At 38.1% G+C, this 22507-nt stretch overlaps 1 protein-coding gene across 1 annotated transcript in view; it reads left to right on the forward strand.

Moving 5' to 3' along the window:
- Window positions 1-10661: 10661 nt before the first annotated feature.
- The window catches only part of Tspan13 (tetraspanin 13), a 30871-nt gene continuing 19025 nt past the window's right edge, over window positions 10662-22507 (forward strand). Inside the window, exon 1 of the mRNA XM_027932741.3 lies at window positions 10662-10936. Coding sequence (XP_027788542.1) covers window positions 10874-10936 — 63 coding nt within the window. The 5' untranslated portion in view covers window positions 10662-10873. The remainder of the gene's footprint in view (window positions 10937-22507) is intronic.

Genomic DNA, 22507 nt, shown 5'->3' on the forward strand with positions numbered 1-22507 from the left:
TCTCAGCTATTTTAGTCATCCCAGCTGAGGCTCAGAGAGTGGTAAGGAAGCCATCTTACATGTCCAGCTAACAAGAGCCTTCAGATGCCTGCCTCTAACCCAGCTCCATCCAACTGCTAAAGCAGAGCGGAGTCCACGCAATCCACAGAACCTAAAGAGATAATAATAAGTTGTCATTTTACGTGTCTGTTTTGGAGATGGTTCATTAAGCAGCAATAGAGAACTAGAATAGAATCCCTGTAGATACAAAATCTTTGCTACAACTCCCAGCAAACTCCCTGAAGCTGAACTGGCCTAGGACTGCTCTGCCAATAGAGTACACCAGAGGTCACACAATGTCAGTGCTCATCTTTCCAAATATGAGCTGATTCCATTGCTCCAGTGTATTGGAGCATTGAGCCACTTTGTAGAAAGTCCAGCAACCACACGGAGAGGTCCTGATACTACAGGGAAAGGGAGAACATCCCAGATGAATCCCAAAATATCCCAGCCTAGGTATCACCTGCATACTTCTGAGAGACTTAGTAGACACTATGAGGAGAAGAATTGGCCAGCCAAGCCCTACTCAAATTCTTTTTTTTCTTTCTTTCTTTCTTTTTTTCTGGTACTGGGAATTGAACTCAGAGTCACTTAATAACTGAGCCACATCCTCAGCTCCCCCCTTTTTTTAAAATTTTGAGCCAGGGTCGCACTGAGTTGCTTAGGGCCTCACTAAGTTACTGAGGCTGGTTTTGAACTCATGATCCCCCTGCCTCAGTCTCCTGAGTCACTGGTATTACAGGTATGTGCCAACGTGCCTGGGCCTACTCAAAATTCTTGACCTACAAAATTGTCTGATACAGTGAGAAGGTTGTTGTTTTAAGCTACTAAATTTTAGGGTAATATGTTATATATAGAAATAGATAATAGACACAAGAAATTTCCACAAATTTATGCAGCATTACCAATAAAGAATTCCGACTATAAATTGTAAAGCCAAAAGAAGATAATCCAAATTATCGATAAGAATTTTATTTATGTATTTATTTATTTACTTATTTATTTTCTTTCTTTCTTTTTTTTTTTCCTACAGGTGTAGGGGTTTGAAATCAGGGCCTCACACATACCAGGGAAACACTGTACCACTGAGCTATACTCCCAGCCTCCAAAATAAATTTTAATCATCTATGCTGAAGTAAAGACTGAATTGCCTTTCTATTCTTATTGTGGAAAATATTGCAAAACTGTTGTCATATGAAGAAGATATTAAAGAGTAAACAATTGAAGAAGTAGACAAATGTATGATAGAGTTATTTACTTATGATAAAGTAGATAAAGACAGTTAATTAATAAAAACCATGATATTCTTCAATGTTTTGTGAGAGAGATTTGTAGTATTTATCATTTATTTGTGAACATATGTAATTTGCTGATTTTTTTCATTTAAAATCTTTACTTTTTTACCTAATTTTATTTTTTGTACTCTGATATCCTTTTTTTTTTTTTTTCCTTAAAGAGCTTCTGGAAATTTTCAGAATATTTCAAAAACAACTGTTCTTATAAACTTCCAAATAGAAAAAAAAAATACAAATTGTCATTTATAAAATATCAGGAATCAGAATGACTGGACTTTTCAACAGCCCTGGAGGCTCAAATATAATAGAAATATAAAAGCCTTTTAACTCCTAACTGGAAATAATTTCCAACCTAGAATCCAACATACCGTGAAACTCTCAACCAAATCAGAGAAGAATAAAAATATTTTCTGATTGGTGCAAAAATTTTCACCATGTACTCTATTTTAGGAGAGTATCAAACAATGTGTTCCAATATATTTAAAGTCATATAAACAGGATGTAACCTAATGCTGACACACTTTTATTTCCCAAAACGACGACTCTTTGTCCTAGATTGTACCTGGTAGACTTTGCCAGAAATAGCACGAAGACACAGTATAGGTACTTCAGGCAGTAGCAGCCAACAAAGGCCTCTGAAGTGGAATAACAAAGGTCGCCTTATCACTACATTTCCTAAAAAATAAGGAACATTCTAAAGAAAATATGTTTATGAAATTAAGCTTGAAAAAAACCACAAAGATGGCTTTATTATTTTTTTATAATAGCATTATTTTTATAATCTAAAATTCAGATTAGTGGTGCATTAGACTCAAAGTACTTATCTTCCCCCTCTGAACTCTTTTATAGCTTAATCTCAAAGTGACCAGACAGTACACTAGCATCACCCCAGGAAGCCTCTCTGGTCCTCCTTCCCCATCACCTCTTCACACAACCTTCTCCAACATGCGTGAATCTCCTGATTTTAATGATTAGCAATCCCTTACCTTTATTTATAATGTCAATTTTTGACATTTCATCTCTAAATACTGCCATTAAAGTTTATGTTTTTGAGCTTTATATAAATGGAATCATACAATATACTTGTTGTATTTCTGTTTTCTTTTACTCAAGTTGATGTAAAACACAGCCATATATAAACATAGATATAAATATAGATATAGCTATTTTCTCCCTATAGTGGGGATTGAACCCAGAGGCCCTCTACCACTGAGTTACACCCCCAGCCTTTTAAATTTTACTTTTAGCCAGTGTCTTGTTAAGTTGCTGACAGTCTTGCTAAGTTGCTCAGGCTAGATTCAAACTTGCGATCCTCCTGACTCCGTCTCCCGAGTAGGTGGGCATTACAGGTAGATGCCACCATCCAACTGACACAGCTATATTGTTGAGGTGGCTATATTTTATTGGGGGAGGTTTTCATTATGTAAATGTGCCATGATTTAGTTATCTATTTCTACTGTTGATGGATATTTGAGTTGTTTCCTGCTTGAAGGATTACCAGTACACCAAGAGCTGAATCACATTGTAGCAAATTTTTATAATTCCTAAACTGTTCATAGAGAAGAGGCAGAAAGATACATTTTTATAAAATGTAATAACACTTAACCACCCTTATAAATACCAGGTTTACTTCCATTTCCTCAAACATGACAGCATATTTAAGTATATGCAGCTGGACACCTTAATTGCTCCTTCCCCACTCATTTTTACCTATCACTTCCTCTGTGTGTTAGGCAGTATTATTTATTACCTTTCAGATAAAAAACTTGTACATGTTTGTTGAAATAGTTGTTGGATAAATAAATACAACAGCTATTGATCTGCCATAATCATACTGGAAACAGATGCAGGCCTCAGTGTCCAAATAGGGCAGAGTTGCAGAAAATTCCTCGTGTGTGATAAAGTATTAAAAATGCCATCAATTCATTCTAAGTAGTGATCACACTGGTGCAATACTTTTATGAATAGAGAGTTGGAAGGGAGGATGTGGAGGAAAAAAGAGGTAAAATGCAAGTGTGTTAACAGGTAATGAAAGCTGATTTTCTCCTCTCATCAAAGAGAGGTGAGGAGTGGTCAGGCTGGAATTGTCAGTTCATCAAGCTAGTTTTACCCATTGGGCCCTGAAATTGTGTGTAAGTTGTGATAGCTAAATATGCCACTAAAAAATTCAATATGGAAATTCAGAATTGAGATGTTAGTGCCAACATCATATAACACTATAGTTACACTTATGTGTGTGATTTAGTCCCACTGGCATATGATGGAGAGGAAGAAAAGGAGCAGCATTTGCATATGACAGCAGGCTGATAACAACAACAACAGCAGCAGCAACAAAAAACTTCTAGTTTAACTTGTGGTTGGAAGAAAAACATTTTTTAAAATTTGAGTTACGGTTGGAAGTTCTCTGGCATACATAGTGAAATATCCTGCATGGCAAAAGGGAGGCTGATATTATTGTAGAGGTGACAAAGGTGTTGCATTTAATTGTTTAAGTCTGACGAAACATCAAAAAGAATAGGATCACACAGAAAATAGAGCAAGAGGTAGACATGGAAGGGTAGAAATCTACTGTGGATAAACTTCTTGTCTCATTGTTGGGTGAGAACTCCTTGCTCATGCTTCATTTAGTTCTAAAGATTGCAAATTATTACAAAGGAAAATTTTCTCAGTTCTATCCTTTGTTTACTCAGGACACACAGGAATCATGGGCCAAAAAAATTATAATAAGAAATCAATGTGTTGTTGTGCCAGGTGGTGCATGCCTATAATCCCAGTAGTTTGGGAGACTGAAGCAGGAGGATTGTGAGTTCAAAACCAGCCTCAGCAACTTAGCGAGATGCTAAGTAACTCAGTGAGACCCTGGTTCTAAATAAAAAGGGGCTGGGGATGTGGCTCAGTGGTTAAGTGCTCCTGAGTTCAATCCCTGGTACCCAAAAAAAAAAAAAATCAATTTGTTATTAGAAATAATTGAACCTCCATTCCACTTAAAACCACTGACATTTAAAAAATTGGTATTTATCTAGTAATGATATTGCAATATGGAAATATTGCAACAAGATTTAGCTGTAGCATGGTATATTAGAGGAAAAACAATTTGAATTTTGTTGTATCGCTGATGTTTTATGTGACAACAAATTTTGTATGAACAATTTTGTTTTATCTAATTTCATCTTCATATCTCCGAGAAGTCTGGAAAAGTATTTTGGTAGAGTAGTTAACAGTGCTGTAGGTATTTAGGAGTAGCTATTTTGCCAAGATTGAGCAAACTCAAATATGGAATTTGAATTATCTTTAAAAAATGTTGATCTTAAGTTTCAATAATGAGAGTTTAAAATTTTTGAGAAAATGTCAAGCTAAACCTAAACAATGAAGAAAGAGTTTTTATTATTTATTTATTTATTTATTTTTTAATTTTTTATTGTTGGCTGTTCAAGCATTAGAGCAGATTATGCTAAGTGAAGAAAGAGTTTTAAGTAAGGATCATTTTAGTTTTTGTTTTGTCTGTCTTGTGGTGCTGGGGATCTTACTCACGGCCTCATACATGCTAGATAAGAGGGATTGTTCAAACCTGAAATGGATTACCTAAAGTCAGAGAATTTCCTTCTCAGATAAAATGAGGAGGACTGCAAACTGCAAGCTGCTTTGAAATATGACTAGAGGGGCTAGGGTTGTTACTCAGTGGTAGAGTACTCACTTAGCATGCGTGAGGCACTGGGTTTGATCCTCAGCACCACATAAAAAAAAAATGTGCCCACCTAAAACTAGAAAAATACATAAATAAATATTTTATTTTTTAAAAAATAAATACGACTAGAGAAAATGTTTATAGGACATAGGGGAAAATGTAATTTGAATTAATTTTTCAAGAAAGATACTTCTTGTCAGGTGTAGTGGCATAAGCCTGTAATCCCAGATGCTCTGGAGGCTGAGGCAGGAGGATGGTGAGTTCAAAGCCAGCCTCCACAACGGTGAGGTGCTAAGCAACTCAGTGAGACCCTGTCTCTAAATAAAATACAAACTAGGGCTGGGGTTGTGGCTCAGTGGTTGAGTGCTCTTGAGTTCAATCCCCAGTTACTTGACCCCCTCAAAAAAGAAATGTACTTCTCAAATCTACTGTAGGGAGCATAATTGAAGATGACCTCACCGTGGTACAAAATTCATCACAGAATTTGTGGTGATGTTTCCTGCCAGTAATGGAGTATGGCTGCATGATCGGCAGGCTCAATCCAGAGAGGCGTGCAGGATTTTCATGACATTCAACTTTGCCTCAGAGATTCTGCATTGGTTTTTGCATCAGTTTTCTGTTGTCAATAGCACAATACACAGACTGAGTACATTTTAACAAAAAAGAAGTTTATTTTGGCTCCTGGTTCTGGACGAGCAAGGTGGAGGGGCTGCATCTGTGATAGTAGGAGCAAATGTGACTCCATTTTGTTTTATGACTTCATCCTGTAAAACAACCATGCCAAGTAGAAGAGTCATGACTGGGGCAAGTTGTTCTTTTCCTTTTGCTATAGAAACCTTAAGAACACAAAAGTACCTAATGGGGTATTGTTTCTGTAACTAGGGTAACGGGGCTCTGTTTCTGTAACTGGGGTGACTGGGCTAACTGTGATTGGTTAGGCTTCCCTCCGCTTGACTACACTGTCCCGCTTCTGTAACCTGGCTTGCTTGCATTGGCTAGACCCCCTGAACATCCCTTTTGCGGTTTTCAGGCTTATAAGGAGTGCCCTTACAATTGTTCAGGGCTGATCAGGGGAACAGCTTTATGTTCTGGTCAGCTGCCACCGGTGTGCTTCAATTCGATTATACGTGAGTGGTCTGGAAGTCAGTTTATGAAACCCTGGGACGAAGCTTTAACTATAACACATCTAGTCACAGACTTCTTGTTGGCAGAGTCCTGAGGAAGCACAGGGTATCATATGTCAAGAGACTGGATATGAACATGTGTACCTGTTTCATCATCTCTTCCCCCCCCCTTTTTTTTTTTGGTGTTACTGGGGGCTGGCCTCAGATATTCTTTACCACTAAGCAATACCCCCAGCCTCTTTTATTTTGAGGCAGTCTCACTAAGTTACCCAGGCTAGCCTCAAACATATCATCCTCCTGCCTCAGTCTCCCAAGTTGCTGGGATTATAGACATTCATCACCATGTCTGGCTTGGCTTTCTGTCCCTTTTATTATAAACCCACTAGTATTCAATCAGGGGGGCTTTGCCTCACTGAGCTTATCTAAGGTTAATCACCTTCTAAAGGTGCCACCACCAAACATCACAGTTAGATTAAGTTTCTACCCTCTTAATACCTCATGGTTGAAATTAAATTTCAACACATGAGGTCTTGTGGTGACACTAACCATATCCAAACCAGAGCAGCCTTGGCCAAATCTTAAAACTGCATCACCATCTGAGACCCTTATTTTTTTCCTCTCTTTTTTTTTCTCCTTCCTCTCTTAATCCCTTTTTTCTTTTCTTTCCTTCCTTTCTTTGCTTCTTCACAGTTACCAAACTTGCATTGTGGCCATTCAGCCTGCCCAGCCTCCTGTAGCTCTCTCCTTGTGTCCCCTTGTAGGGATTTCTCCTAATAAATCTCTTACACATTCCACCCCATCTTGGCATCTGGCCCTCAGAAGATCTGGACTCTTGCACAAGGATTTTCTTTTGCCCTGGCTCAGAAACATACTGAAAGAGGAAGAAGGAGGAGGAGGAAAACAAGAGGGGAAGAAGGAGGGGAAGGAAGAAGGGTGTAGGGGAGGACAAAGAAAATGAGAAGGAAGAGAGCAGGGGGAGTAGGGAGAGGAGGAGATAATTCAGCAATCTCCTAAATTGTTCAAAATTCTCCTTTTAGTTCTGAATCAAACTTTTTTGATCATCCAAGTCTTTCAGAATTTTCTATTGTGTTTCAGAGAGTGTGTATAAAAGATAAACTGAGACCAAAGTCAACATTTACTCCCAGAAAGTGGTACACCCCTTATTTTGTTAGGCTGCTAGTGTGGGGACCTCAGTCAGCACACACTTAAGTTGAGCTGGGTCAGGATTTGTTATGGTTTTGTAGGTTGGGTCCATCATTAGTGCCAAATGTTTTTGAAGGTGATTAAGACTTGTATAGGAAGAAGGTCAGTACACCAGTCACTTTGAGCTTTATGTCCTGGCTACCAGGATGTATTTCTGGCCTTGGGAGTTCTCTGTGCTTAGTGTTCTGTTGCTTATTTGCTGGAGACTCTTCTTTGCTCTCTAGTCATGTCCTTGGCCTTCAGTACCTTGTGAAATCTCTCCCTACCTTGTTGTTCTGTATCAGCCATTGAGGGATTCTTGCATACAGTGGTGATTTTCCTTTTCTGCTACTATTTCAGTCTTGGATTAGGTAAATACCTGATTGCTTTGTTGGGATTTTAAATTCTTCCTGCCCTTTCCCCAGATTTTAGCCACCATTTTGTACTGGGGAAGGCCTGTGTACCTTAAGGTAGTAGGGGAGGGAGAATGTCTCTCAGTACTCCAGCCTGACCCCAGCCTTTGGTGCTTATAATCCCTGTTCCAAGTGAAGGGTCTTGGGGTCGAGCTGGCAAGTAGTTACAGACTCACTCTGTGGCCACAGCTCCTTGGATTATATTTTGATACATGACTCTACATATTTGAGCATTAAAAGGTGGTTAAATGTTCCACTAGTTTCTTCTGATCCTTCTCTATGGTATTATCTTCCTTCTTAGATAATCTACAAGGGATGGAAACAATAGTAGGGTTTTTTTCTTCCTGAGAATAGCTCATTACTTCCTGGATTCTAGTTCCTTTAGATGTCTCTAGTTTCACAGTTCTTTGATAGTCTTTTTTTTTTCCCCCTCACACTTGCTTTCTCTATTTTCAAGAAGTCTTGGTTATAAAAACAAACAAACAAAAATCAACAACTTTACACAAAGGATAAACATTTTCACAAAGGAGAAACAGCCTAATTAATTTCTTTTTCATTCATACATTTCTTTTAATATTAAAAAATGTATCTTTTTCTTTATAGCTCAGGAAGAACTTTTTTTTTTTTTTTGGTTGATTTTCTTCAAAGGTTTTCTCTCCTCATCATTTTTGAAAAATTTCACTCCTAAAATGTAACATAAGAAAAGCACATGGGCAAAATCTATTTTGTTTTTACATATATTTGGTTAGAAATGAAATGCTGAGAGGGAAAAGCTAGATATCAATAAAATAACTATGATTTTTATAGCTTATCTAACTTGCTGTTATTAAAGTGGGAGCAAATGTTCTTATGAAAAAAAAATGCCTACACCCAAAGTGGAAAGAGAAATCCCATCATAGCTTTTATTATTAATATTATTTTGCTTATTTGTATTAATTCCTCAAAGGCCATAGCTCCTTGCAGATGCTTTCTACAATTACAGCTCTTGTCTGGCTTCTGTAACTGCTTCCTTAAATTATCCCTTAGTCTTAGGGGTAATTATAAGTTTCTGTTCTTACTGGCCCTGGGCTACGTCATCATACTTTGTTGGCTTCCTTCAACATGTCCACACTTAGAAAATGGTCCCTTTATCAAACAATTATTTGAATGTACCATCTACTTCCTGGTGGGCTCTGGACCCATAGGTGGTACTTCTCTGAGAAAAAGAAAGTGATTCAACCCACAGGGAGATAGTGAAGGGCACTACAAAGAAGGCAGAGAGGGTTGCCATAGTTAGATGAATAGTAATTGAAATTGGTATAATGTACATGACACCAAGGAGAGGAAAAGGATGAACAGATTGCCCGCCAACATTTCTTCTTTAATAAACTTCTGGCTTTTAAAGAGGAAAACTGAGTATTAATGTACTGTTTAGATTTGAGGATTATTTTCCAGATTAATTTTTGGAATATTTCTATATATACATAAAAGATCACAAAAGGTAAAGAATCAATGAGACCTTGGTGTGGTGGTGATGGGGGAGGTAAGAGGAGGCTAGAAGAAGACATTATTTTTTCATTAACTTGTTTAATGTTTTCCTTTTGTTTTGTTTTGTTTTGTTTTTTAAACCATTGCTTGAATGAGTAACCAACCACCTAGCCACATCTTAACCCTTTTTATTTTGAGACAGGATCTCACTAAATTGCTAAGGCTGGCTTTAAATTTGCCATCTTTCTGCCTCAGCCTCTTGAGTTGCTTGGATTACAGATGTGCACAACCATGCCCGCATGGCATAAATCAATATTTGAACATATTTAGCATTTTCATTCATATAACTCACTCTATTAACTGTAGGTTTCATATAAGTGTTATAAATTCAAAAATCTCTTTATAAAAGCCTCTGTTAGGCAAAAGGTACTACAAAATAACTGAACTTTTATTGGTTTAGCTTCATTCCTGGAACACAGTGTTTAAAACTATCAGATCTGGCTGGTTGTGGTGGCCCAGGCCTGGGAGGCTGAGAGGTTGAGGAAGGAGGAAAATAAGTTCAAGGCCAGCCTGAGCAACTTAGCAAGAGACTGTCTTAAACAAACCAAACCAAACCAAACCAAACAAAAAACAAAAATAGACAACCAATCGTCCACCCCCCAAACTTCAGCAGCTTGACACACTTTTAATATCTGGATTACAGGTGAGGAATTGAGGATTCAAGATGCATTTCTGTAAGTAGACATGTAATGAAGTGATAATTAACTGAGGTGAAAACTTATTTAAAGGTTTTCACAGTTCCTATTCGTGAAAAACAAAAACAAAACTTACTGAAATTCAGGAAATGACCATAAAAATAATCACTCTTGATTTTCTTTTGCATTCATGTATTCATACTTTATTAGTATTTTGCAAATCCCTATAGAATAAGTCTTTCTGATCGGACACTGGTCATAATTATAGGCCACATTCCTTACCTATTTTCTGAAAGAAAAAAGATTTTACTTCTTCCTTTTATTCTTTCGCTTATTTTCTTCCTCTCATTTGTCCCCTCTTCATCCCTTCTTTTAAATCGTTCACATTCTTGCGTTCATTCTTTCATTGAAACAAGGCCAGGTGCTTAATTTTAAAATCTCATTCAAAATGGTGCCACGTCATCCGCCGGGTCCAAGAATCGAAAGGCGCTGTCATATTTCTCCCTGCCAACGTGGATCTCTTGGAGCCCCACCCTCGGCTCCTCACCTGCTCCGGGGGAAATGACATGGAGGCCACAAGCTCTGGCCTCCGACTCCCTCCCCAACGGCCCCCGCCCCTCTCTTCCTAGCCCAGGACCGCCCCTCCCCTCCCGGATCCCGGCTGGCAGAGCGCATTTATTTGCATATTTCTACCTTTGTTCCCAGCCAGCAGCCAATCAGAGCGCGGGGCGAGGCGGGGGAGCTGGGCGGGACTCCGGCTCCCGCTGGAGCTGCGGCGGCCGCAGGTTCCACAGCGGGTCTGTGCAGCCGCGGGCGTGCCGAGCACTGCAGCCCCAGTCCCTAGCCCCCAGCCCGCGTTGGCGCTGCCGTGTAGCCTCGGCCAGGCCCTCAAGGCAAGGACAAAGAGGCTTCCCGGAAGGCCCCGCTACAGTGGGGCATTTACCTGAAGCTGCCGGCAAACACAGGCTCCAAGATGGTTTGCGGGGGCTTCGCGTGTTCCAAGAACTGCCTGTGCGCCCTCAACCTGCTCTACACGGTAAGTTTCCCGAGCCGGCCTGGGTGCTTTGCACCTGCTTGGGCGCCTCTGGTCTTCCCTGTCTGGCCATAGACTCGTTCGCTTCGTCCCAGCCACCTCCCCCACTTCCCGTCTTCCCACGCTCTGCGCGCCCCCGGCCTAACCATCAGTCCCTGATCGGGACCTGGAGCCGGCGCATGTCGCAGTCTCTTCCTTTGGCTCATTGTGAAGCCGCGGTCTTTCAGGCTAGCTGGCCGCGTTTCTGCCACATTGCTCCACCCCGCCCCCTCACCCACCGCCTTGTTTTTCAGGCATTTAACCAGACCTCCCCATTTTCTCATCCTGATTCCTTTTGCCGCTAGCTCCTGGCTTCCGAACCCATATGGAACGGGTTTGGAGACGGGAGAGCACCCGGGGTCTGAGGACAGTTTTGCTGAATGGCGGGGGCGTACAGATGGTGTACCTCTAGGTTAGCTCTGCGTGCTCTTGTAATTTGAATTGAGGCCACCGAGTAGGTTCTGAGGATATGCGCAGCTTCCGAAGTTTGGTGCTTACATAAAGGGCTGTCTTTTTGTAAATGTTATTGCCAGTTTTGCTCATACTTGATGGTTTTTCCATGTGTTCCCCACCCCTCCCCCGCTTATCAATATCCTAACTCCATTTTAAGAGAAGTCCTCCAGTAAATAAGATAGCCTCCACCCAAGTCGTTTCTTCTCTGCCAACCATCGTAGGCCTCATAGTTTTAACGCTGCAAGCTATCTTTGTGATTTTTGAGGCGCAATTCTGGACTGACAAGAGGATGACAAGTTGACATTTATTGCATGTGTATCATATCCTAGGTTTCATGCACGATATTTGTTCGACTTCCTGACAACCATTCGAGGTAAGGGGATTTGTCTAAATTGTATACACAAGGTAACAGACCAAAAAAGGTTTTAATAAGTTTTCATAGCTGGTAAGTGGTGAATCAGAAAAGAGATCTATGCTGTGGAATCCAGATCTTTCTACAGGCTCTCTCTACTGGGTGAAACTTCCTCTTCTGTCATCATCCCTCCATCATATCTTGCTCCTTTCTATAAATACACCTGGTGCTTTGCAACACCCACCCTGAAAACAAACCCAGCTCCCCTGCATTAGCAGAGAGCTAGGCATCTGTGCAAGCTTAGGTTACGTCCTTGGAATAGAGAGGCTGTCTTGTGGTCACCAACACAGAGGTTGGGTCATTTTACCATTTTTTCCCCCTGTGAACATGATGGCAAAGCTTGGAAGGCAGGGCAAAAACAGGCATAGAGTATGCTTTTCTAGCTAGTTAGTAGGGATCTCCTCAACATAGTTCTTACTTGTCTTGAGGAAAAAAATACTAGAACATCTGGTGGTTCAGCTGCTTGTAATTGTGGATACATGTCAATTTTTTTTTTTTTTTTTGTCAAAATTTGCCTGTTTCACCTGAGGCATGCCTATCATTATTTGTTAAATAAATGCTGATGAACACTTAAGGTATTTTCTTTTATTAGCATGAATGGTCTGCTTAGAACTTTACATTCTATTTTGTGTTCTTATTTGTTTTTTCCTCCTATTGATGCTTCCCCCTGCTCACCAGACATTTACTCTTACAGTGTCTGATTGTACACAGTAGAATGTCTACGGAGTCTATGTAATGTTTATACATACACACACACACACACACACACACACACATATATATATACACACACATACACATACACATATATATGCATGCAAGTTATTTTTAAATCAAGTTCTATTGCTTTTTTAAGATATATCATTTCTAATTGTATTTATAGCATATCAGGACAGTAGGGAGATAGAAAGTTTTAAAAAGGAATATATTAAGACTAATATCTATTCTAAATTATTTTCCTCCAAAGCATATTCTGTTTATTTAATAGCTATGTGGTAAAACTTAATTGGACCCTGGTACCAAAAAAATTAATTGGAAATTCATGGGAATATAAAAATGGTTTGTCCTTTTAAACCCTAGACTTTTTAGATAGACAAAGGGACATTTCTTAAAATGAATTAGTGGCCACTTCTTATGCTTTTGGGAATAGGCTAAAATAACTTTGGCAATTTAAATTGGAGATGAATGACAGGCAAAGTTATACTAGATCTTAAATAGATGTGGGAAATATTCTATAGCTATTATTTAGATTCTGTATCTGCCCTGGTCTCTCTCTCAACATTTTAACATGAAAAAAATGTGAGGTGGGTGGATGTAGGGTTGAACTTGGGGACTTGGAAGGCATTTATTTATAAAACATGAATAAAAGAATCTTTTGTAGGTTCTAATCCTACCTTGGTCTCTGCCTCTAAAATATGTTCAAAGCTGCAGGATTAGGTTTGAGGTCATTTCTAAAAGAATTAGTAAAACCAGGATTGCTTATGGGAATGGCAGGTGTAAAGACCGTGACCTATCCAGGGCATCATTCCTTGCGTGGAAGCGCTTTTCTGAGGAACTAAGGACTCTACAACTGGACTCTGGATTCTCAGGTAGGCTTCTGATGAAACTGAGATTAGTGCTAGATTCATGATTAGCCCAGAAACATGTCACTAGAACATGGTGGAAGGAACATCCCCAAACTTGTCTTGGATACTTGATGACTATGAGAAAGTTTAATGGGTGATTTTTTTTTATTGTTTTTTTTCTGTCTTAGTTATTATTATTAAAGGAGATCCCTAGTAGTGAACAACCATAAGTTATTGTGGTATATGTAAATAATTTATAAGTATAGAATAAAAAGTGAAAGTTACAGTCTCTTAATCCATCTTCATGGTGTTGTCAGGGAAAGTGACTTTCTTCAAAACTTCCAATATTTTTTTTATTTTTTGAGAATTTTAATGTTTATTTATTTTTTTAGTTTTCAGCAGACACAACATCTTTGTTTGTATGTGGTGCTGAGGATCGAACCCGGGACACACGCATGCCAGGCGAGCGTGCTACCGCTTGAGCCACATCCCCACCCCAAAAAACTTCCAATATTTAAAGATGATTAAAGTTTCTTCATTCAACAAATATTGTTTGAGTGCCTACTGTATGACAGGCTTTATTTCCTGACTGGAAACACAGCAGCAAATCAAACAGGGCTTTAAAATCAATATGTTTTTATGAAGCCTCTTTTTTGAGGGATGGGTTACTAGGGATCTAACTCAGAGGTGCTTGACCACTGAGCTACATCCTCAGCTCATTTTTTATTTTTTATTGTGAGACAGGGTCTCACTAAGTTGCTGAAGCTGGCCTTGAACTTATGATTCTCCTGTCTTAGCCTCCTGAGCCATGGGGGTTTACAGGTGTGTGCCACTGAGGTTGGCCAAACCTCTTGTGCATATGAGGTCAAGAACTATATTTAGTCTATAAACATTTGCCTACTGTGTGTACTGTACTAAAAATTGTGGGAAATAAATACATACAAACATGAAGGCTTGTTTGGAAAAGACAACATCTAGTTGAAGAAATTGTGTGTAAGGGTTTAGGTGCCATGAAATTTAGGAATGGGGAAGGTCTTTGTGGGAGGGGAATAAAGGTGTGATTGAATTGGGAAAATATAGAATTTAGTGTGTAATTTCTTTGAAATTATTTAGGATATAAATAAAACATGTTTGGGAAAATGATTTATTTTAATAGTATGTTTTTATATGAATATTTTAGATTGGAAATATTTTGACAAATAGTAGAAAAGAACTTTTAAAAATATACATAGTGACTTATTGGAAAAATATGAAATGTATTAAAATATGTAACATTTTAAGGTTTTTTTTTTTTTTTTTTTTTTTGGTTGTTGTTTTTTTGTTATTTTCTCCTGGTGTTGGATGGAGATCAAACCCAGGGTCTTGTACATGCTAGGCAAGTGCTTTACCATTGAACTACATCCACTGCCCTATATTTTGAAGTTTTATAGTACAACTCCTTGTACTTCTTAACCTGAGAATAAAGATCTATTTTTTTTTTTAAATGAAAGAAAGAAAAGTAGTTGGGTAGCTGACTTTGTTAAATGGAACCAAATTGAAAGTATGACCACAAATGTGTTTACTGTGTTGGGACCTTTAAGAGTTGAACTGACGGATGATTCATATATATGTATGTGTATATATATACACATACATATCTATACACACACATACACATTTGTAAGAAGTATATATGTAAAATGTATGTGAAAAAAATATAAATACTAATGGGTTAATATATATGGGTTTTAATTAAGACTGTAAGGAATAAGCCAGTTACAGAGGCACATATTTGTAATCCTAGTGGCTCAGGGAAGCTGAGTCAGGAGAATGGCAAATTCAAGGCCCAGCCTAGGCATCTTAGCAAGACCCTGTCTCAAAATAAAAACAACTAAAAAGACTGAGGATGTAGTTCAGTAATAAATTGCCTGTAGGTTCAGTCCTCAGTTCTGCCCCCCCAAAAAGAAGAACCCAAAGAACAAATAACTCATGATCTTAAAATCACGAAGGAAATTTCAGAAGTTTATTTTTGTGTGTTCATTCTTCTAACATCACTCCAAGTTTGTCTCTTTTTCCCCCTAAATATTTGATTATTTTGAAAAAAATTCTCACGTAACATCAAAAATTATACTAATTTAAGGCCGGGCACAGAGGCACAAGCCTGTAATCCCAGTGGCTCCGGAGGCTGAGGCAGGAGGATCCTGAGTTCAAAGCCAGCCTTAGCAAAAGCGAGGCACTGAGCAACTCAGTGAGACTCTGTCTCTAAATAAAATACAAAATAGCCCTGAAGATGTGGCTCCGTGGTTAAGTGACCCTGATTTCAATCCTTGATACTTCCCCTCCCCCAATTTTATCAATTCTGAGACACGTTGATTTACATTTTAACATTTCTGAAATTGAGATGCATTTTATAATAGATACAGTGTGCCATGTTTTCCAGATTAAAAAAAAAAAAGACTAATTTATGGAGAGAAAAATCATCAGATTTATGAAGAAAACTCAACTTTTCTAATTCTACCCCTTAGACTTAGGTAGAATTAGAAAATTATTTTATTTCATCTTCAGTTTCTTCATTTATAAATCAGTAATATTTTCTATTCTTCCCTCTTGCAGTTGCAGTCAAAGTAAGATGTATATAAATGCTTTGGATATATTACAGAAATAAAATGAGTTGTTACAGGTTCTGGTGGAAAAAGGTGAATTATTTTACATTTCCTAATTATAAATCAGCATGCTACAATAAAAAGATTTTTAAACTATTGGGATTTTTTTTTTTTTTGGTACGGGGGATTGAATTCAGGGGCACTGAACCACTGAGCCACATCCCCAGCCCCATTTTGTATTTTATTTAGATACAGCATCTCATTGAGTTGCTGAGCACCTCATTTTTGCTGAGGCTAGCTTTGAGCTCATGATCCTCCTCCCTCAGCCTCCTGAGCCACTGGGGTTACAGGCATATGCCCCCAAGATCTAAATTTTTTCTTTTTTCTTTCTTTCTTTCTTTCTTTTTTTATGGTGCTGGGGATTGTGTATGCAAAGCAAGCACTCTACCAACTGAGCTATATCTCCAGCCCTCTGGGGTTTTAAACACATTCAGGCTTCAGTTAAGTCAATGGACTCTAGAAAGGAAAAAAAAGTTCATATCCTCAAAATGAAATAAATCTTTTAGTTCTAAGAAAAAAATTATTAAGCTGTGGGAAGCATAAATTTGGAATTGCAAGGTTTACATTTTAGACTTAGTTTTGTGCATTTTTTTTTTCCTGAGTCCTAATGTGGTCACTAGAATGCTGGAGATTTGTAATTTTTGTTCAGTCATAACTCAAATGAAGAAATACTAGTACTTCAGCCAAAGAAAAAAAATGTACTTACTGCAGTTGCTTTCAAATTATTGCATTTGACATTTTTAAAAGTTCTGGCCATTTAAAAAATTATTCTAGTTTAATATTTTAATGTAATTAGATTCGTAGCATTATCTCTGTCATTCAAACTACTGGATGAATGAATTTAATTGGTTCTGAATATTTACTTGCATTTTAAGTAAAAATGATTCACTACTTACAGAAGGTGGAATTTTCAGAGGATATCATTATGTTGATATTTATAATCTGGTTTTGTGCCAAATATATTCCTAAAATTTTCCACCTTATGATTTAAAAAATACAGTAACAAAAATGTCCTATTCATGCCATTTTTCATTTAAAATGAGCTTACTGACATTCACAGATTTTAACTACAAAATTATTAAAGACATTTCCAAAGAAAGAAATAATTAATTTTGGGGAAAATTCAGCCCATTGTTGAAAAGTGAGGTTTGAACATCTTATTGTCCTAATGTAAGTCACCATGGGTGTCATCATTTCAGACACATTTGAGTTTTTGGTGAAGGCAGGTTGGGTCTGATCCATATTCCTTCTTACATTGAGCTGAATTCACATACAAACCATTTTACCACACTGTAAAAGAAATAATCCAAATCCACTTTTAAAAACGTATGAAAACCAGAGGAGAACAAGTTCTTTAGCAGGCCATTTGAGATTTTTCACCACCCTCTGACCTCCTATGTACATTGCTTTATGCTTGGATTGGCAATACAATTGTGCCCTTTCCTACCTGTTTTTGCTAATACTAGGCTCTTCTCTGTCTTTGGAAAGTTATTCAATAAAGCCTGCTCTATCAGGAAGGAATCTTTATTTTATTTTATTTTTTTGGTACCAGGGATTTGACCCAGGGGTATTTTATGACTGAGCCACATCCCCAACTCTATTTGTTTTACTTTTGAGAGAGGGTCTTGCTGAATTGCTTAGGATCTTGCTAAGTTGCTGGGGCTGCCTTTGAACTTGTGATCCTCCTGCTTCAGTGTTCAGAATCTCTGGGATTATATGTACCACTATACCTTGCAGAAATATTTATTTTCAAATTTTCTCTCTGTTCTCTTAATACTTGAGTGCTGTCCCAGAACAGTTTGGGGAGACAGAGGGCATGCAATTTTTCTTTTTCATGTTTCTTTAACTACTTGTGGATTACAGTAAGAGCTGAGAACTTCTGTCGTCAGATTTTCTTTTACTCTGTCGTTGCTGTTGATTTACCAGTGCTGTGTATTGTAGACAGCTGTGTTCTTGTCCTCTCAGTGAGACCATTATTTTCTGGTTGACATAAAGCATAGCTTTCTCTGTGATCTATATACTCCCTCTTTTTGCATTATTAAGCCTGTAGTTATTTTTTTAAATATATTTTTTTTTAGTTATAGAGGGACACAATACTTTTATTTTATTTGTTTTTATTTTTATGTGGTGCTGGGGATTGAACCCAGTGCCTCATGCACGCTAGGCAAGCACTCTACCATTGAGCCACAACCCAGGCCCCAAACCTGTGGTTATTTTTATTTTGGGGTAACACAGAATTGTTTTCTAAATACTTTGCAAGTCAAATTTACAGAATTGGTTGCTCCTTTTCCAGCTGTTCTTTCTCACATCAGGAAAACTTCTGGAAAACTGTATCTTATTCTTTTTAGCCCACTGTGATCAAAGTTAAATCCAGGGCTGGGAATGTAGCTCTGTGGTAGAGTTCTTGCCTATCATGTGCCAGATTTGAGGTCCATCTCTTGCACTGGGAGTGGGGTGGGGTGGGGTGGTGTTAAATCCAGAAGCATAGTCAATCATTTATTTATTTATTGTTTGCTTCTGGGTTATCAAACCCAGGGTCTCCTACATTCTAGTCAGGCTCTCTATGCTGAGCTACACCCCTAACCCATGGCCTGATGTTTTAAAGCATGTAAGTTAGCAGTAGATTAAAAATTAATATTAAGTAGGAATCGTTTTTTTTTTTTTTTTAATCCACTGTAGAATCTAATTTTTCTTGAATTACTTTTTTGTTCCATTGTTGGACAACCTTTTAAACACTTCTGAGAGTTTTCTGTAGCCTTTCACATGAACAAATCTATTCCAGTAAAGTTATAAATTATACCATAATTTTTTTGGCAGGGGTTCTTTATATTGTGAGTCTAATATGAATATGTTATAAGATGAACCTAAGTCATTTTCTTTTATTCTTTCCAATCATAAATACTAATTGAGCAACAACAGCTGGAAACAAAACAAACCAAGATGCCCTTTATGGAGCTTAATTATATAGGGGCAGACAGATTATAAGTAAATAAGTAAATTATACATCATAAAAAAGTGTCCTGGAGAAAAATGAAGCAGAATGTAGGGAATGAACATGGTGGGGCAGTGGAGTTGGTGGGGAAGAAGGGATATAGAGTTTTACCTATGATGGTTACAGTTGGCTCTCTTGGGAAGACCACATTGGAAGAAAGGTTTGAAGGAGGTAAAGGATAAATGTCTTGAGAAAGTGTTTCAGGTAGAGGGACCAGCCTTTGAAAAAAAACCCTGATGCAGAAGTATTCCTAGTGTGAAGAGTCAGGTGTGGCTGGAACACCAATCCAAAGTACAGTGGTAGAACTGAGGTCAGAGAAATTAAGGGACCTGGAATGTAAATGGTCTGGAGGGTAGTATAAGGACTTGAGCTTGTATACCAAACAAAAAGGGGCACCATTGGTATGTTTGGCCTGAGGGTTGATGATTATCTATCTATCTAATTCTCATAAAAGGGATTGAACTCAGGGGTTCTTTATCATTGTTCTACATCCTCATTTTTTAAAAAATTTTATTTTGAAGTAGTATCTCACTAAATTGCCCAGGCTGGCTTTGAACTTGAGATCCTCCTGCCTTACTTCCTGAGTCGCTGGAATTATGTGCCACTGTGCCTGGCTATGATTTTTATGTAAAAGATTGTCTGCTCTTTTATTGAGAATTGTATTCAAGAGCCTGGGCTGAAGCAGTACAACTAATTAGAAGGATATTGATGTAATTTAGGCCTGAGATGATGGAGACTTGGACCAGTATGGTAGTAATGAAAGTGAAAGAAATAGATTCTGTATCTTTCTTTAGGGTGAGGTCAACAATATTTCCTGATGGATTGGAAATGGAGTGTGAGAGAGAGGGATGAGTTTCAGATTACACGTAATTATGACCTAAGCAACTGGCAGGATAGATACACCATAAACTGGGCCGGGGAAGGCTATCAGTTAAGTAGGATTTGGGATGAAAATCAGGGGTTTAATATTAGATTTTTTGCCAATAGGTACCCAAGTGGAGAGGTCAGGTGGCACAGACTAAGAACATTGGTGTTCAGGTGAGAGGGCTGTCAGGAGATTTAAATTCAGAGAGCTGTCAGCATAGAGAATGTTATTTACAGAGTTGAGATTGAATTAAACCAACAATTTAGTGAGGTTATATAGAAAAGGGCAGCCATGGATTGAAGCAGTGACATTCATCCATTAAGTGGTCTAGGAGACAAAGCAGATTCTGCAAAGGAGTGGAGAAAGGAATAGTTGGTCAGGTAGGAGGAAAACCTGGTAGGGTTTGGCATCCTAGACACCAAATGCAAACTGAGTTAAGAAGGTGGTATTGAACATGTGTGTCAAGTGCTGCTGCTGAGATGAGGACCAAAACTTAATTCTTGAATTTAGCAATGAAGTCATTGGAAAGAGCAGGTACCCCTTTTATTTTTCTTGAGATACCTATAAGCCTGTCAACAGTAAGGACTGTGTCCCAATCATTCTTGCTTTCCTTTGTGCACAGCACAGCCATGGCATATGGTTGGCATTTAGTTAATTGAATGCAGGGATCAGTGCAGGGTTGTCCTGCCTGTAACTTCACTTCTTGTCATTTAGAACTAACTGCTGCAAAGAAGGAAGGGTAGGGTGGGATAGGAACTTTCTTGCCAGCTGTGAGTGCCATTGCAAACTAATTAACCTTGGAGAATGACAAGTCAGGATCCCTCACTTTCAGTTCCCTTTATGTAATTTCTTTTCAAGAGTTACAAGATGCTCTGTATTTTCTGGCTAGTAAAAATAAAAGCAATGGCACTATGGAGAACCATAAGGAAGAAAAATATGTGCAAGAACACTTTGGGGTTTTTCTATGATTTAAAGAATGAAAGCAATGAAAGAACTGAGGTTTTGGCTTTCACACTATTTAGCAATATCTGGATTATTTATAGAGTTTTCACATTTCCATCCAGATGTTTGGCATCATAGAAACACATGCTTGATCTCTGAATTGCTTTTTTATTTTTCCACATTTAATAATTTAGGAAAGAGTTTAGTTTTCAAACGTGTTTACTCATAAATGGTGAAGCATCTGGAGGAAGGTGGTCTGGGACTCTTCTTCCCATGTCAGTGGATGCTGCATTACATTTCGGTGGTGTAGTTCTCCTGTATCTTAATAATGACCTAAATTTTCTTGCCTTATACTACCAATGTAACTTCTCTCTTACTTTATTGCTAGAAAAACATTTTTGAATAATTACAACATCTAATCCAGTGTTTTGAAATATTTTAAGTTTTTTTTTTTAGCAATTTACTTACTCTAGTAGAACTTTTGTGCTCAGAAAAATGTTAACTGTTTAAGAAACATTCAAATCTGATTTTTCATCTTATTTTTGAAATGTGGATATTTGATCAAAGAATGAAAATCACTTTTATAGGTTATGTATTATGAAGAATAATCTGGGACATTATCAGACTGAATTTCTTCCCCCCAAGTATTGTATAGGCTGGTGAATAAACATTTGCCCATCCTTAAAGTATAATGAGCCATATCTAGAACTTTTTCATTCAGCAGTGTATCTTGAGTATCTCTTCAGTACTAGGCACATAGCCAGGTGCTAGGAATATAAGATCAATATGTGCCTTGATTGAATGGCACTTAACATGTAGAGGGCCCCTTAAAGGAATTCAACGAATGGGGGTGGGGATTAATGACTAATGAATTACCTCTAGGAGTCATCCAGGCCTTTCACATGCTGGAATTTAAGAGCCTAGGTAGACTTTATCCTAAAACAAGAAACAAAGGGTAGCCAGCCCAGGAATGACCTAGTTGGATTGGCTTTAAACAAAGACCACCATGTGAGTGTTTTAAGTTTATTTGCTATTGCTAAAACAGAACACCACAGACTGGATAATTTATAAAGAAAATAAATTTATTCCTCACAGTTCTGAAGGTTGGAAAACTCAGGATTGAGGGGCTGCATCTGGTGAGGGTCTTCTTGCTGCATCATAATATGGAGGAAGGTATCACATGGCAAGAGAGTGGGTATATACAAACTCAGGTCCATTCTCTTCTTAAAAAATTCCTTCCTTCCTTCCTTCCTTCCTTCCTTCCTTCCGTACTGGGGATTGAATTCAGGGGTGCTCTACCATTGAGTTATATCCCTAGTCTTTTTTAAATTTTAGGACAGGGTCTTACTAAACCTTGCTGAGGTTTACCTTGAACTTTAGCTCTTCCTGCCTCAGAGTCCCAAACCCTGACACTTGGCTGTTATAAAGCTTCTAATCCCCTCCTCAAGGCCCCCCACCCTCAAGAATTCATCTAACTCTAATAACCTCCCCAAATCTCCACTTACAGATATCACCAAAACATGGATTTGAGGATCCTGTTTCTAACATTTCAAGTTTTTGGAGGACACATTCAAGACAGCAATAGGAACATTTCAGTTGCAAGAATAGCTGCCCAGCTATACCACTGCTTAAAATGGCCAAGTTCATTGTTTCCATTGAGAAAT

The sequence above is a fragment of the Marmota flaviventris genome, chromosome 1, assembly GCF_047511675.1.
Source record: "Marmota flaviventris isolate mMarFla1 chromosome 1, mMarFla1.hap1, whole genome shotgun sequence".
NCBI lineage: Eukaryota > Metazoa > Chordata > Mammalia > Rodentia > Sciuridae > Marmota > Marmota flaviventris.